The sequence below is a fragment of the Hypanus sabinus genome, chromosome 25 (genome assembly GCF_030144855.1).
Source record: "Hypanus sabinus isolate sHypSab1 chromosome 25, sHypSab1.hap1, whole genome shotgun sequence".
Taxonomy (NCBI): domain Eukaryota; kingdom Metazoa; phylum Chordata; class Chondrichthyes; order Myliobatiformes; family Dasyatidae; genus Hypanus; species Hypanus sabinus.
Genome location: NC_082730.1, coordinates 6421288 through 6436434, shown reverse-complemented (window position 1 = coordinate 6436434; position 15147 = coordinate 6421288). Strand labels below are relative to the sequence as shown.

The 15147-nt window shown below is 42.6% G+C and overlaps 1 protein-coding gene across 5 annotated transcripts in view; it reads left to right on the top strand.

Annotated features, from left to right (window-relative positions):
* Positions 1-15147, top strand: part of LOC132380950 (C4b-binding protein alpha chain-like) — a 55150-nt gene that overhangs the window by 15780 nt on the left and 24223 nt on the right. For all 5 annotated transcript variants that reach the window (XM_059949965.1, XM_059949968.1, XM_059949969.1 and 2 more), the window contains 4 exons: positions 4850-5035; positions 12394-12582; positions 13067-13160; positions 14767-14840. In XM_059949965.1, coding sequence (XP_059805948.1) covers positions 4850-5035; positions 12394-12582; positions 13067-13160; positions 14767-14840 — 543 coding nt within the window. The remainder of the gene's footprint in view (positions 1-4849; positions 5036-12393; positions 12583-13066; positions 13161-14766; positions 14841-15147) is intronic.

Below are 15147 nucleotides of genomic sequence, written 5' to 3'. Positions count from 1 at the left end.
GCAAGTGAATCAAGTTAAAATAATAAAGTCAATGTGCTGCTCTCCACAGGGGTCAATCCCTCCATGATTTCCTTGTCCATTCATCCCTCCCTGCTGATTTCCCTCCTCACACTTATCTTTGCAAGCAGCGCAAGTGCTACACCTGCCCATTCCAGGCCCCAAACATGTTTCCAGCTGAGGCAGCACTTCACCTGTGAATGTATTGAGTGCCCCTGATGTGGTCTCCTCTAAACTGGTGAGATCCGGCACAGAATGGTGCTTTGTTAAGCAGCTTTACTCTATCTTCAAAAAGCAGGATTTCCCGGGGGTGAGCCATTTTAATTCCAATTCCTGTTCTAGCATATCAGTCCATAGTTGTGTCTCATGCCACAATGAGGCCACTCTCAGGCTGGATGAGCAACATCTCACATTCCGTCAAGGTATCCTCCAACCTGATGGCATCAACACTGATTCCTCCAACTTCTGGCAATTTTTTCCTATCCCCTTCCACTTCTATTCTCCACTCTGGTCTCTTAACTCTTCTCCACCCCTTGATGCACCAGTCTTTCTCCCATGATCTTGTCGTCTCCTATGTTACGTATCCCATAACTGGATAACTTACCAGCAAAGATAGAGAGGTCCGTTGAAGTCTGATGTCACTATTTTCAAACGTTTTTATTTATAAAGGGGCACAAAAGTAAGGTTAATACAAACATTCAGATAATGCACATCATCAATACTCAATCGAAAGCGCGGGTATAGTAATAATCATCATTAAGAAGTAATCTCGGCTGTTGTCTAGGGGATAATATTTTATCGGTTGGAAATATAAAAGTCACTTAGAAGTCTGCAGACTTTAGCCTTTCGGGGAATCGCTGAGTTTCACGTGTTTTAGAGGGATCGGTGAAAAATGAAAAAAAAACTTGCCCGGGTCTTTATGAAGCCACTCCGTAAAATCAGGGGAACGTTGTTTCCCCGTTGTTAATTTGAAGTCCTTCTCGGTATTATCAGCCACCCGCTCCCCAGGCAAAGGAGTTAGGAGCGCACGTGGCATTGAGTGGCTTCCAGCCACGGGAGCACTGAGCGATGGAGTCCTTCTGGTGCGTCGCTGGGGTACTGCCTCCTGCAGTCCCCTTTTATCTTGACTTGCAGAGTTGTAGATGTCCATCAAAGTAGGGTGATGCAATCCCCACCCCCACATTGCCCGAGGGTGTCCATATCCATGGGAGCTGTCACGTAGCAGGGACATGCACGTCACACAGGTGCCTCTAAGAACAATGGCCAAAACCGTTGCATTGTCTCTCACTTCCGAGACCCAAATTAATAGCGATTTTTGCAATTCTCCGGAAGGAGGGGGCTGCTCCCGCCCCTTCGGCCCCTCAGAGCTGTGGTACATTCATAACACCTATCAGATTCCCTCTTCGAGTGTTTTGTCTTTTCCACCTATCACCTGAGGGCTTGGTTCATCCCTCTTCCCCACCTGCCTGGCTTCACCTATCACCTTCTAGCTTGTCCTCTTTCCCTTTCCCCCACCCCCATCTCCTTATTGAGGCATTTTTCCCCTTCATTTCCAGTCCTAATGAAGGGTCTCAGCTCGACTGGTCAGCTGATTCCATAGATGATGCCTGACCTGTTGAGTTCCTCCAGCATTTTGTGTGTTGCACTGGAAATATTAATTTGGCCAAGCAGTAGCTATGGAGCATGTGCTGGTGGGGGTGGGGAGTTGAAATATTGAAGATAATGCACAAGGCTAGAGTGAATACTTATCTGAAATTGTTGAAATTGCTTTTGTCCTAAAGGCTTCATTGCATCAAGATAACTTGCTGTTCTTTGATCTTTGTTGAGCAGGATCAGGAGACCAGTGAGTTCAGGATAGGTGTAGAGTGGAGAACTAAGGTGATAGGTAGCTTCACTGTCCTCATTGAGGACTGACACTAAACTTGTAACAAAGTGTGGACAAAGTTAAAGTTGAATTGAATTTTGAGGATATAATACCATGTACTGTACTTCAAGCAGCAGACATTTCCAGAGAAGTGGTAGTTATAGAATCTTCCAAAGAGCTGACAGTTGTCGATGTTCGGTTGCAGAACCTGCCATACAAACAAAACGAGTATGTGCTGGTATTCGGATGTACTCAAGTTTATATCCCTGCCCGTCTACCCCCAACCCCACCCCCATTATCCAACATCTAATCCAGCATAAAGTTAGAGCACAAGACATAGGTGCAGAATGTACTGCTTCACCTTGATCTCATTTCGACCAACAGTCATGTAGTCCCTGTGACCAAACGCACATTTCCTCTTATCTCCTGGTGACTGTTGCAGTGACAGTCTGAGATTTGGTTTTACTGTGGCATGTTGTTCACACCTTTCCTGATATTAACATCATACAATCTAATGTTTATTATGAAGAAGTAGGTTCATGGGTTTGCTGAGTGAGACAGAAGATGCTGATTACAAATAAGAACGTTAATCATTTATTTACAAGCAGTGAACCATTCAACCAAACATTTAAGGCACCCTAAGTTACACAAACTGACACTAAACATTCAGTAACACTTCAAATTCAACAAGTACCTCATTAAGTGTCTCCAAGTTACATAACTACAAAACACAGAACATAGAAATCTACAGCAGATTACAGGCCCTTAGGCCCATAATGTTGTGCCGACCATGTAACCTACTGTAGAAACTGCCTAGAGTTGCTCCATTGCGTTGTCCTCTATTTTTCCAAGCTACCCGTACCCATCTAAGAGTCTCTTAAAAGTCCCTACCACCGTCACTGGCAGTGCATTCCACGCACCCACCACTTTCGGAAAAACTGTTGGGAAAAGTGTCATCCCCCTTGTACTTACTTTCAAGCACCTTAAAACTATGCCTCCTCGTGTTAGCAGTTTCAGCCCTGGGAGAAAGCCTCTGGCTATCCACATGATCAATGCCTTTCATCAACTTATACACTTCTATCAGGTTACCTCTCACCCTCTCATCCTTCATTACTCCAAGCAGAAAAGGCCAACTTCACCCGACCTAGTCTCCTAAGGCATGCTCTCCAATCTCCTTTGTGCACTCTCTCCACGTCCTTCCTGTAGTGAGGTGACCTGAACTGAACCCAGTACTCCAAGTGGGGTCTACCTAAGTCTTGAATAACTTTTAACATTACTTCACGGCTCTTGAACTCAATCGCACAGCTGATGAAGGCCATCACACCACGTTCCTTCCTAACAATATTGTCAACCTGTGCAGCAGCTTTGAGTGTTTTATGGACATGGACCCCAAGATCTCTCAGATCCTCCACACTGCCAAGAGTTTTACCGTTAATATTATATTCTGTCTTCAAATAAGACCTACTGAAATGAATGATTTCATACATATCTGGGTTGAACTTCATCTGCCGCTTCTCAGCCCAGTTCATCCTATCGATGTCCTGCTGTAACCTATGACAACCTTCCACACTATCCACAACACTCCCAACTGTGTCATCAGCAAACTTACTAACCCACCCTTCTACTTCCTCATTCAGGCCATTTGTAAAAATCACAAAAAGAAGAGGGGTCCCAAAACACATTCTTGCAGACCACCACTGTTCACTATCCTCCATGCAGAATATGAACCATCTACAACCACACTTTGTCTTCTGTGGGCAAGGCAATTCTCTATCTACAGCATAATTTCTCAGTGGTTCTTCAGCACTGAGTATGACCTCAGTATGAAGAATGGTGCCTGGAGACAAAGGAAAGCCGCAGAGGTTCCCAAAACCAGACACCAGTGCCATGTCACACAAGGCAACCAATGGGAAAGAGCTGCTGCATCCTTCAAACAGGCCAGTGATTGGCGCGATAGAAGCAGCTTCTGACTGACAAGTAAACTAACCCATCACATTACACTGTTAGATTAAGTTACCACATGGCTAAAGGAAGGGAGACTAGCTCGGTCAACCTTTCAACAATCTGAGTTTCTAGAGTGGTTTTCTTCAGTGGTTTTTAGTGAGTGGATTTCCCACCCATCTGGACTCTGATCTATCTCCCACATAGTATGTTTTACTGTTTCATGTAGTTCTGACTTCCCCATCAGAGGAAGGAACTGCAGTTGCTAGGAATCTGAAATAGAACTAGAAACAACCTGTGTCAGACATCAGTGGGAAGGGTGACACTTATCAGGTTATAATGAAAGAGTGGCTGTGGAGAGGGTGTTTCTTAAAAGGGGGAATATTCAACCAGAGGGCACGACTACAGAATAGAAAGTCATCCCTTTAGAACAGAGGTGTGGAGGAATTTCCTTATGGAGCGGTGAATCTGTGGAATTCGTTGCCACAGACAGCAGTGGAGGCCAAGTCACTGAGCATATTTAAAGCAGAGATTGATATCGGTTCTTGATTAGTAAGGGCAACACAGGTTATGGGGAGTAGGCATGAGAATGGAGTTGAGAGAGATAATAAATCAGCCAGGAGTGCTGGAGCAGACTCGACCTATTTCTGCTCCTATATCATATGGTCTTACATTAGTGGTGAAAGGTGAGCATCTGATTGTCAGGGCAATACACTGAGTAGTTGAGGTGAAGATTGAACTGACTAGAAGCAGGTTAGGTTTTTGGGAAAAGGCAGCATGTCCATGATTGTGGAAGGGTGACACTTCCTCTCAGCAGCTCTGAGGACTGCCAGTGAGGTCCAGCAGCAGAGCACAAAGTTACAGTGGGCATTCTGCTTGAACGGTCTGCATCTGCATGAGATGCTGCTTTTTCAGCTGTTTTAGTTTAGCAAAGTGTTTTTGTGCCTTTAAGTGCTTTGAATTTAAAATTAAAACTTTTCTTACTATTTTATTTGTGTTGTGAATTCATTAGGATACCTAACAGCAACAAGTTCTTTATTTTACCAGATGTTAAGTGTCCGGCTCCTGATATTCCGAACAATGTCCTCATGGTATCGACATACAAACCGACTTATAAATATCAGGAGCAAATCAGTTTCCGGTGTGAAAAAGGTTATGAGACAGAGGGCGATGGTCACATTGTATGTGGAGAGGACGGCAATTTTTCACGCCCACCACCCACCTGCACACCACGTGAGTATACATTTCCAGAAATAGTGGGTGAAACTGAATCTGAATTGAGAGGCAGTATGATTTAAAAAAAATGTGATTTGGTGACTGTTTACCTGCTGCTGTTCACTCAAACGTACTTATAAAGATTCAGCTTCTGAGATTAAAGAATAAAATGGTTATAGGTTATGTTTCAAAATGAGACCTATCTTTGCTTTTATGTCACAAAACTGCAGATTGAAAACAAAATACCACAGATGCTGGAAGTCCAAAAAACACACGGCATCTGTGAAGGAAGAATTAGCAAAGCTTTGGGCCTGTAAACAGTGATATGTCACAGGGATCTAGCCAGAACTTCAGCATTTAGCAGTTCATAGAGGATTTTAGTTAAGGGGAAATTTTGAACTGGTTAGGACTTTAGACACTGGGGAGCAGAAAATGAGGGGAGAGAGAGGTACAGTCGGCCCTCCTTATCTGCGAGTTCCGCATCCGCGAATTCAACCAACTGCAAATCGAGAAAACCCAAAAGTGGTCTTCCAGCACTTGTTGTTTGAGCATGTACAGACTTTTTTTTCTTGTCATTATTCCCTGAACGATGCAGTATATCAAATATTTTACATAGCATTTACATTGTATTAGGTATCATAAGTAGTCTAGAGATGACTTAAAGTATACGGGAGGATGTGCATGGGTTATCATGGATCCGGATCAAAAAAATCGTGAGTTCTCTTACTAAGTAAGTCGGAACAGGTACATGCGGTATTATTTAGTGTCAGTTAGTCAAACGTTTGTCTTATTATATAGTATATATTTTACCTTTGTATGCATATAAAACATTTAAGAATGTATGTTTCAGCGCTGGGCACGGGAGCCAGTGACAGACCGCTTTCGAGTGCGCTCTCCATCCATGCCGGGTTGATGTGGAGGATCAAAAACTCAAAACTCTAAAACCCAAAAATTAAACCACTGCATTGCTTAGTAATAATTGTAGCTTTCATCAGGGTAGGGCCTTTCTCACCTTATCCTTTAAAATTGTTCTGATCGTTGACCGAAGTAGCCTAACACTTTTACAATGACCGATGGTGTTTCACCTTTTTCCGATCGCTTTATTATTTCCACTTTATTTTCAATTGTGATCATGATTATTTTCGTGAACAGAAACACTGCGGATTCAGAGCTCCGCCACCAGGTCCTAATGTCCACCGTACTGAGACGGATTAAATACGGTCTGGGGTTCCACTGGATCCTAAGGTCCACCGTATTGAGACAGGTTGAATAAGGCACTTGAGCATCCGCGCTTTTTGGTATCCGTGAGGGGTCCTGGAACCAATCCCTCGTGGATAAGGAGGGCCAACTATATATAAAATAATAAGTTATAGATAGGGTAAATGCAAGCAGGATATTTCACCTGAGGTTGGATAAGGCTTTTCACTTTGGGAGAGTGTGCAGAGGAAGTGTACCAGGATACTGTCTGGATTAGAGGGCATCTGCTATAATGAGAGATTGGAGAAGCGGTTTGTTTTTTTCTTGGAGCGGCAGATGTTGATAGAGATGTGTAAGATTATGAGAATGACAGAGAGAGTAGATATTCAGTATCTCTTCACCCAGGGCTGATATGAGAGGGCATGCACTTAAATCGAAAGGAAGTGTTTTCAAGGGAGATGTGAGGGCCAATGTGACTGTTGGCTGTCTGTGTTATTGGTAGAGGAAGAAACATGAGGGATTTTTAAGAGATGTTGAGATAGGAACATTAATATGAGGAAATTGGAGAGACATGGACAGATGGGATTAGTTTAATTGCACTGATGGGACAGTTCCTTTACTGTTCTCTGTTCTATGGGATCAGAACGGGTGATCGTAGTTTAAGGATGAAACGTGAAATATTTTAGGAAGTCTTTTTTCCACTCAGAGGGTGGTCAGGGTTGGTAACAAGCTGCCAGCACAAATGGTGGATGTGGGTTTGATTTTGACAGTTAAGAGAATTTTGGGCAAGTATAACCATAGAGGCTATGGTTCAGGTGCAGGTCGATGGAAATACGTAGAAGATTAGTTCACTGTGAACTAGATGGGCTGAAGGGCCTGTTTGCATCTATGACCCTGACGCTATACTGTGTATCGTTTGGATGAGGGAAGTGAAGGAATGATTGCACCATGTTGTACCATGCTAGAATCTGCATATTTCCTCCCCTGTCACTTTTGCAGGTTTACATGCACATACCCCAGTTCCTTTGCAAGATGGAAGTGAAAGTAGTGTAGACAAATTGTCAGCTAGAGTTAGAGTGGGCGGGCAGACATGAGCAACTGTACGGTTTATTCTTCTTCCTACTTGTAGTCTCCTGCTGTAAAAAGCTATTGATAAGTGAATAGGCAAAGAGCTGATCCATGGAATGAGTCAAGTTTTTTTTTATGTTTACTTTCAAATAAATTACAATTCAGTTGAATTTGGGGGATAAAATGGAAGTTTGAGTTTCTCTTCTGAATAACTCAGAAATTCTTAAATACTCCTGATGTAATAAGGAAATAACGAGTAGGATAGTCAGAGGAGAATCGGTGGATGTTGTGCACTTGGATGTTCAGCAGGCCTTTGACAAGGTCCACACATGAGGCTGCTGTTAAGAGCCCAAGGTATCACGGACTGTATAGAGCATTGGCTGATTGGTGAGAGGCAAAGAGTGGGAATGAAGTGTGCTTTTTCTGATGGGTGCAGTGACTGGTGGTGTTCCACGGGGTCAGTATCAGGCCCACTGCTTTTTATGTCTTTGGATGACAGAATTGACGGCTTTGAGGCCAAGATTATGCACAATATGTAGATGGGTGGAAGGACAGGTAACACTGGGAAAGCCGGAGGACTTGGGCAAGTCAGGAGAATGGCAAAGTGGCAGGTGGAATACTGTGTCGGGAAGTGTATGGTCCTGCACTTTGGCAGAAGAAACAAAAGCGAAGACTGTTCTAAGCAGGCAGAGAATTCAAAAATCTGAGGTGCAAAGAAAATTGAATTGAATTGACTTTTTTTCTTACATCCTTCACATACATGAGGAGGAAAAGTCTTTACATTACGTCTCTGTTCAAATGTGCAGTGTGCAATCACGGTAATTTATAATAAATAGAACAGTCAATGTAACATAGAAGTACACTCAAATCAGCATGAGTTAATTATTCTGAAGGCCTGGTGGAAGAAACTGTCCTGGAGGCTGTTGGTCCTGGCTTCTATGCTATGGTACTGTTTCCCAGCTGGTATAGATTGTGGTAGGGATGACTTGGGTCACCAATGATCCTTTTTACCCACTGGTCTTTATAAATGTCCTGAATTATGGGAAGTTCACAACTACAGATGTGAACTACAGGCTTTCTGCACCACTCTCTATGCAAAAAGCATTCTGTCAGTGGTATCCTTGTGCTCCAGTTGTTCCAATACGATGTGGAGAGCGATAGAGATAGGATCCTCAGTTGATCTGTTTGCCTGTCTGTCCAGAGTAGTAGGGATGGTGTTCTTAATGTGTGAACATAACCAGACTCAGCAGGTACTTGGCGTCTATGGGAATGAGTGCAACTAGTCGTTGAGACATGTTATCACTAACTGGTATGATGTTTGATGTTTTGAAGCATTCAAGACCAACAGCAAGGAACAGAGAAATGTTATAGATTTCAGTAAAAACCTGCCAGCTGGTCAGCACAGTTTTCAAGGACCTGCCCAGGTACGACGTCTGGTCCATCTGTTATGTGTGTCTTGATACTGTGGATGGTAAGTCTCGCGTATTGTGTGCTCGGTGTTAGGACTGTGTCCTCTGGTATCAAGGTCTTCGTGACTGGTTCGTTGTTGTCCCTGTCAAACTGAGCAAAGAGGTTTAGCTTCTCAGCGAGTGTGGTGTCGCTGGTTGTAGAGGAGGAGGACTTTCCTTCATAGTCAGTGATGGACCTAATGTCTAATAACAGTGATAACTGAGTTTGCAGAGAAAACACTGTTATTTGCTTCTGTACTTGTATTCATGCTTAATTTGATTTTATCTCCCATATTGTACATTTCAATACTTGGCATTGCCAACACAAAAAATTGCCAAAAATCATTAATAAGAACATAAGAAATAGGAGCAGGAGTAGGCCATCCGGCCCATCGAGCCTGCCCCGCCATTAAATAAGATCATGGCTGATCTGTCCATAACTCAGCTCCATCTACCCGCCTTTTCCCCATAACTCTTAATTCCCCTACTATGTAAAAATCTACGTAACTTTATCTTAAATATATTTAGTGAAGAAGCCTCAACTGCTGGCAGAGAATTCCACAGATTCACCACTTTCTGGGAAAAACAGTTTCTCATCATCTCTGTCCCAAATCTTCTCCCCTGAATCTTGAGGCAATTTCCCCTTGTTCTAGTCTCACCTACCAATGGAAACAACTTCCCTACTTCTATCCCTTTCAATATTTTGTATGTTTCTATAAGATCACCTCTCATTCTTCTGAATTCCAGAGAGTATAGTCCAGGGGTCAGCAACCTTTACCACTGAAAGAGCCACTTGGACCCGTTTCCCACAGAAAAGAAAACACTGGGAGCCGCAAAACCCGTTTGACATTTAAAATGAAATAACACTGCATACAACGTTTTGTTTTGCCTTTATGCTATGTATAAATAAACTATAATGTGTTGCATTTATGAAATTGATGAACTCCTGCAGAGAAAACGAAATTACATTTCTGCATGCAACAAAAACATTTTGAACTCCGAAAAAAAGACGTTGGGTTGAAGGTTACTTTTAAGTAAAATACTCAACGTCTATTTGAGTCCTTCTTGTATTTATGAAAAACGCCAAACTTAAATTTGCCGCCAGCAGCAAACCAAAAATAACGTCAGCCAGCTGTCAACCTGAAAAATAAAAGGACTATTTCACTGAACAATGAAAACATATGAATATACGTAAAATAATACGCAATTAAAATATTTATCATACTTCTTCAGGTTGACTCACACCTGACAATGCAGTCGTATTCAGTAGGGATGGCTCGATGCTTAGGGGAGTGACCGGGAAGGATAATGTGTTTTTTTCCTCTCAGAACTCACAGAAGCGTTTCCCAAACGATGTTTGCATTGCGATGATTGCAGAATGTAAATACTCCGAATTTATCATGTCGTGACATTGTTTGAACTCTCTCAAATTGGGGAAGTGAGACAATGTGCCTTTCTGTAAATCTCTGGCAAGCAACGTCAACTTGCGCTCGAATGCAAAACATCCTCCAACATGTGCAGGGCTGTACGTCCTTACCCCGTTGAAGAGCTGTGTTCAGCGTGTTCAGGTGCGCTGTCATGTCTACCATGAAGTGTAGCTTTTCCAGCCACTCTGGCTGTTCCAGCTCAGGAAAGTTGAGCCCTTTGCTGCCCAGGAAAGTTTTCACTTCTTCCAGACGCGCGACAAAGCGTTTCAGCACCTCCCCTCTGGACAGCCAGCGATAAAATCACGTTGTAGCGGTTGCTACACGCAGTCAGTAAACTGCAGTCAAAGATAGCTTTATTCGAACTAAACAGCCTTGCTTTTAAGCCTCCCTCAACCCGCCCCCCATGGGCGCGGATGCTGCAAAAGACACGTACTCACAAACCCCCGTAGGCTATCTCCCTTAGCCTGAGCGCTGGCTAATTGTGAGCCGGTTCGGATGTGTCAGGAAATGCGTCGCCACAACGTCTTATTTAGATTGTACAAGATCACCATAATCTTCAAATTTAGATTTACATTTCAAAAACTAACAAACTAACATAAAATACATATTAATTAAATACTGACCATGTAGCGGTGTGCCACAATCAGCGCTAAAATTACGACACGGAGTCGGTAACTGCAGTCGAAGGAAAAAAACTTTATTCGAAATCTTCAGCCTCACTTTTAAGCCTCCCTCAACCTGCCCCCCCCCCCCCCCCATGGCGCAGAGGCTCCAAAGCTCTGTGCTCGCAAACCCCCGTAGGCTATCTTATTGTGAGTCGGTTCGGATGTGCCAGGAAAAGGGTCGCCACAACCAATTATTTCCCAAAGCAACAGGGAGCCGCAGCACAGACGTAAAAGAGCCACATGTGGCTCCGGAGCCGCGGGTTGCCGACCCCCGGTATAGTCCCAGGCGACTCAGTCTCTGCTCACAGGTTAACCCCTTCATCTTTGGAATCAACCAGGTGAACCTCCTCTGCACTGCCTCCAAAGCCGGTAGATCCTTCCTCAAGTAAGGAGACCATAACTGCACACAGTACTCCAGCCTCGCCAGTACCCTGTATAGTTGCAGCATGACCTCCCTGCTCTTGAAAATTCGAGCAATGAAGACCAACATTCCGTTTGCCTTCGCAATAACCTGTTGCACCTGCAAGCCAACTTTTTGCAATTCATGAACAAGCACTCCCAAGTGCCTCTGCACAACAGCATGCTGCAATCTTTCACCATTTAAATAATGATCCCTTCTTCTATTATTCCTTCCGAAGTGGATGATCTAACATTTACCAATATTGTATTCCATCTGCCAGACCTTGGCCCACTCACTTAACCTATCTATATCCCTCTGCAGACTCTCCACATCCTCTGTACAATTTGCTTTTCCGCTCAGTTTAGTGGCATCAGCAAATTTTGCTACACTCGGTCCCCTCTTCCAAATCATCAATATCAATGGTAAGTAGATGTGGGCCCAGCACCGACCCCTGCGGCACCTCACTCACCACTGACTGCCATTCGGTGAAACACCCATTTATACCAACTCTCTGCCTTCTATTGGTTAACCAATCCACTATCCATGCCAATACACTTCCTCCGACTCCTTATCTTACTTATAAGTCTCTTGTGCGGCAGCTTATCAAACGCCTTCTGCAAATCTAAGTATACGACATCCACCTGTTCCCCTCTATCCACTGCACTCATTATGTCCTCAAAGAACTCCAGTAAGTTTGTCAAACAGGACCTGCCTTTTCCAAATCCATGCAAATGGAACCACTCCTTTCTAAATGTTTCGCTATTTCTTCCTTAATGACAGCTTCAAGCATTTTCCCAACTAAAGATGTTAAGCTAACTGGCCTATAGTTGCTATCTTTTGCCTACATCCTTTTTTAAACAGTGGCATGACATTTGCTGTCTTCCAATCCGCCGGGACCTGCCCAGAGTCTGGAGAATTTTGGTAAATGATTACCAACACATCTACTATAACCTCCGCCAATTCCCTCAGCACCCATCAGGACCAGGGGACTTATCTACCTTCAGGCCCTCTAGTTTGCTCATCACTGTCTCTTTGGTGACAGTGATTTTGTCAAAGTCCTCACCTCCCATTGAACTGGATGCAAGGAAAATAGCTTAACTGAGTCTTTTCCAGGCATGCATCTCTTATGCTAGTTGTGGTAAATTAAAAAGGCTAATTTTTTTTTTCCAAGGGAAATGTAACAGGCCACCAGAATTGGAAAATGGCTTACTAGAAGATCAGTATCGTGGGAAGGAAACATTTGCAAGTGGATCCAGGGTCTCTTACGTATGTAACACTGGTTACACTTTTTCTCAAAACGATCGCAGATCTATTTCTTGTAATGAAGGTGTTTGGGAACCATTACGAGCCACCTGTACACGTAAGTACTGAATAACTAATCCTTTCTCACTCAATAACTTCTCCCATTCTGCAATCTGCATCTTGTCTCAGTCCCCATCCTCTCCAGGACTGAAGTAAGTTAGCTGGAGTGTGGTTCATGGGAGTCAGACGCTTCCTGACGCAAATCTGATTCTCCAGTGTGCTGCTCTGCCTTTTAGACACAAGAGTGAAAATCTGCTAACCTGAGCCTCAGTGAGAAAAAGCAAACTGAAATTTTGGAAGAGCTCATTTTATGAACAGTAATGTCAAGATTAATGAGGGGTAAAATGCCAATGTAATTTCTTGAGTTTTGTGTCTTGAATAAATTACCTTGCTCACCCAGAACTTTGAAATTAAATAATATTTAGTACGATCTGGAAAAAGTGTGCATCAATTTAATGTTTCTCTTACATTTCTGTGAATTGTATTGGAAAAGCTTATCAACACTTATTAACATCCTGGCTTTTTTCCCATTTTTTGTTCAGCAAAGAGCTGTGGAAGTCCAGGGGAAATTATGAATGGGTATTACCGGGGTGATGTTACTTTTGGAAGTAAGATTACATTTTATTGTAATGAAGGGTGAGTATTCACATACTTGACTGAAAGAAAAGAGTTGAGTTAATATTTCAGTTTACAAATTATTGCAATAGTGTTCCATATCAGCATCAGAGCAGGAGGTGGTGCCAAAACTGAGAAAAGCTGATTTTATGGGATTATTATGCGTTGATGTCTTTTTTGGTGGGGGGGGGGAATGGAGGTTTTGTTGCACCTATTATGAGATGAGTAGTCAGAAGGAGTGAGTAAGGGTGGTACACTAACAGCGGGTGAATGGACAGGTACACGGATAGAGCAGGGGTTCCCAGTCTGCAGTCCATGGACCCCTCGGTTAATGGTAGTGGTTCATGGCTTAAAAAAAGTTTGTAAGGCATTGGTTTAGAGTGATATGGGTCAAACACATGAGCTTAGAATGGCACCTTGCCCAGCATTGACCAGTTAGGCCAAGAGGCCTGCATTCCAGATTCAAGATCATCTAATGTCATTTCCAGTATACAAGTGTAAAGGGGAACAAAATAGTTGTTACTCAAAGGCAATTTCTCAAAAAAAATTGGAGAAAAGTAACAAACGCTGACCTTCCCAAAGTTAAAAATATCTAATAATTGGGAATTTGTGTTTTGTCAAAATACTTTAAAACATCGGTAACCTTGGTTCAATTCTCACTGATATCTATAAGGAGTTTGTACATTCTCCCCAGGACTGCATGGATCTCCTCCAGGTGTTCTGATTTCCTCCCGTGTTCCAAAGATGTACGGGTTAGTAGGTTGATTGGACAGATGGTTGTTATTGAGCAGCAAGGGATCGTTAACTGTGCTGTGTCTTTAAATAAAATTAATAAATAAATGACATTCTCCACTTTAGTGTTGAGCACCTTGGTGTGAGAGTCTCCACTTGCATGCTGTGACATTTGTCCATCTTGGCCACCACACTCTTGTAAGTTTCATGGATCTGTTGCCATGATTCAGACAAATTTTACACCTGCTTGTGGACGTTAGTCCCTTCGTAGTTAATCTGAATCAAGATCATGAGATTCTGCAGAAGCTGAAATTCTAGAGCAACGTACATTCAGCCAGAGACTCATTCCACCGAGATGCAACACTGAACGTCATGGGAAGTCATTCCTGCCTGTGGCCATCAAACTTTACAACTCCTCCCCTGGAGTGTCAGACACCCTGAGCCAATAGTCTGGTCCTGGACATTTCCACTTAGCATGATTAACTTATTATTATTTAATTATTTATGGTTTTATATTGCTATATTTCTACACTATTCTTGGTTGGTGCAGCTGTTACACAACCCAATTTCCTTCGGGATCAATAAAGTATGTCTGTCTGTCTGTCTGTCTATTACATGGTTTCTTAAAATATGAATTTAAAGTTAGCATTTAATTCAATCCAATATTTTTTCCACAACAGGAAAAATATTGACTCCTATCTTGGATGGCAGTGTTGTAGATCACTCATTTAATGTTTTTCCATCTAGCAATGTAGCTACACATCTTCCTCTTTCCTTTTAAAGTCTTGTACTTATTAAAGTTAATTTAATGGAATATAATTGCTGAGTCTCTTCCTGATGACATTGCTCTTTAAGCTTCTCTAAGATAATTTTTAAAATTTTGTCACCTCTTTAGATATACTCTGGTGGGTAGAAATTACCGGTTGTGTGAAGTTGATGGATGGGGAGGCCAGGTACCTACATGTGAAGGTGAGCTGAGATTCAGAAACCGGTTTAATATCACCGGCATATGACATGAAGTATGTTTTTCAGCAGCACTAAATTGCATACTTGATTAAAAAAAAGATTAATTACAACAAAAACTATATATGTATAAAGATAACTACATTAAATAAGTAGTGTAAAAAGAAATAAATGTTAGGTAGTGTACATGGCTTCTTTGCCCATTTAGAAACTGAATGATGGTGGAGATGATGGGCTGAAACTACAGAATCATACCCTCAGTATCATCCACACCTCTTTTTGGCCTGTAAGCAAACTGGAGTGGGTCAATGAG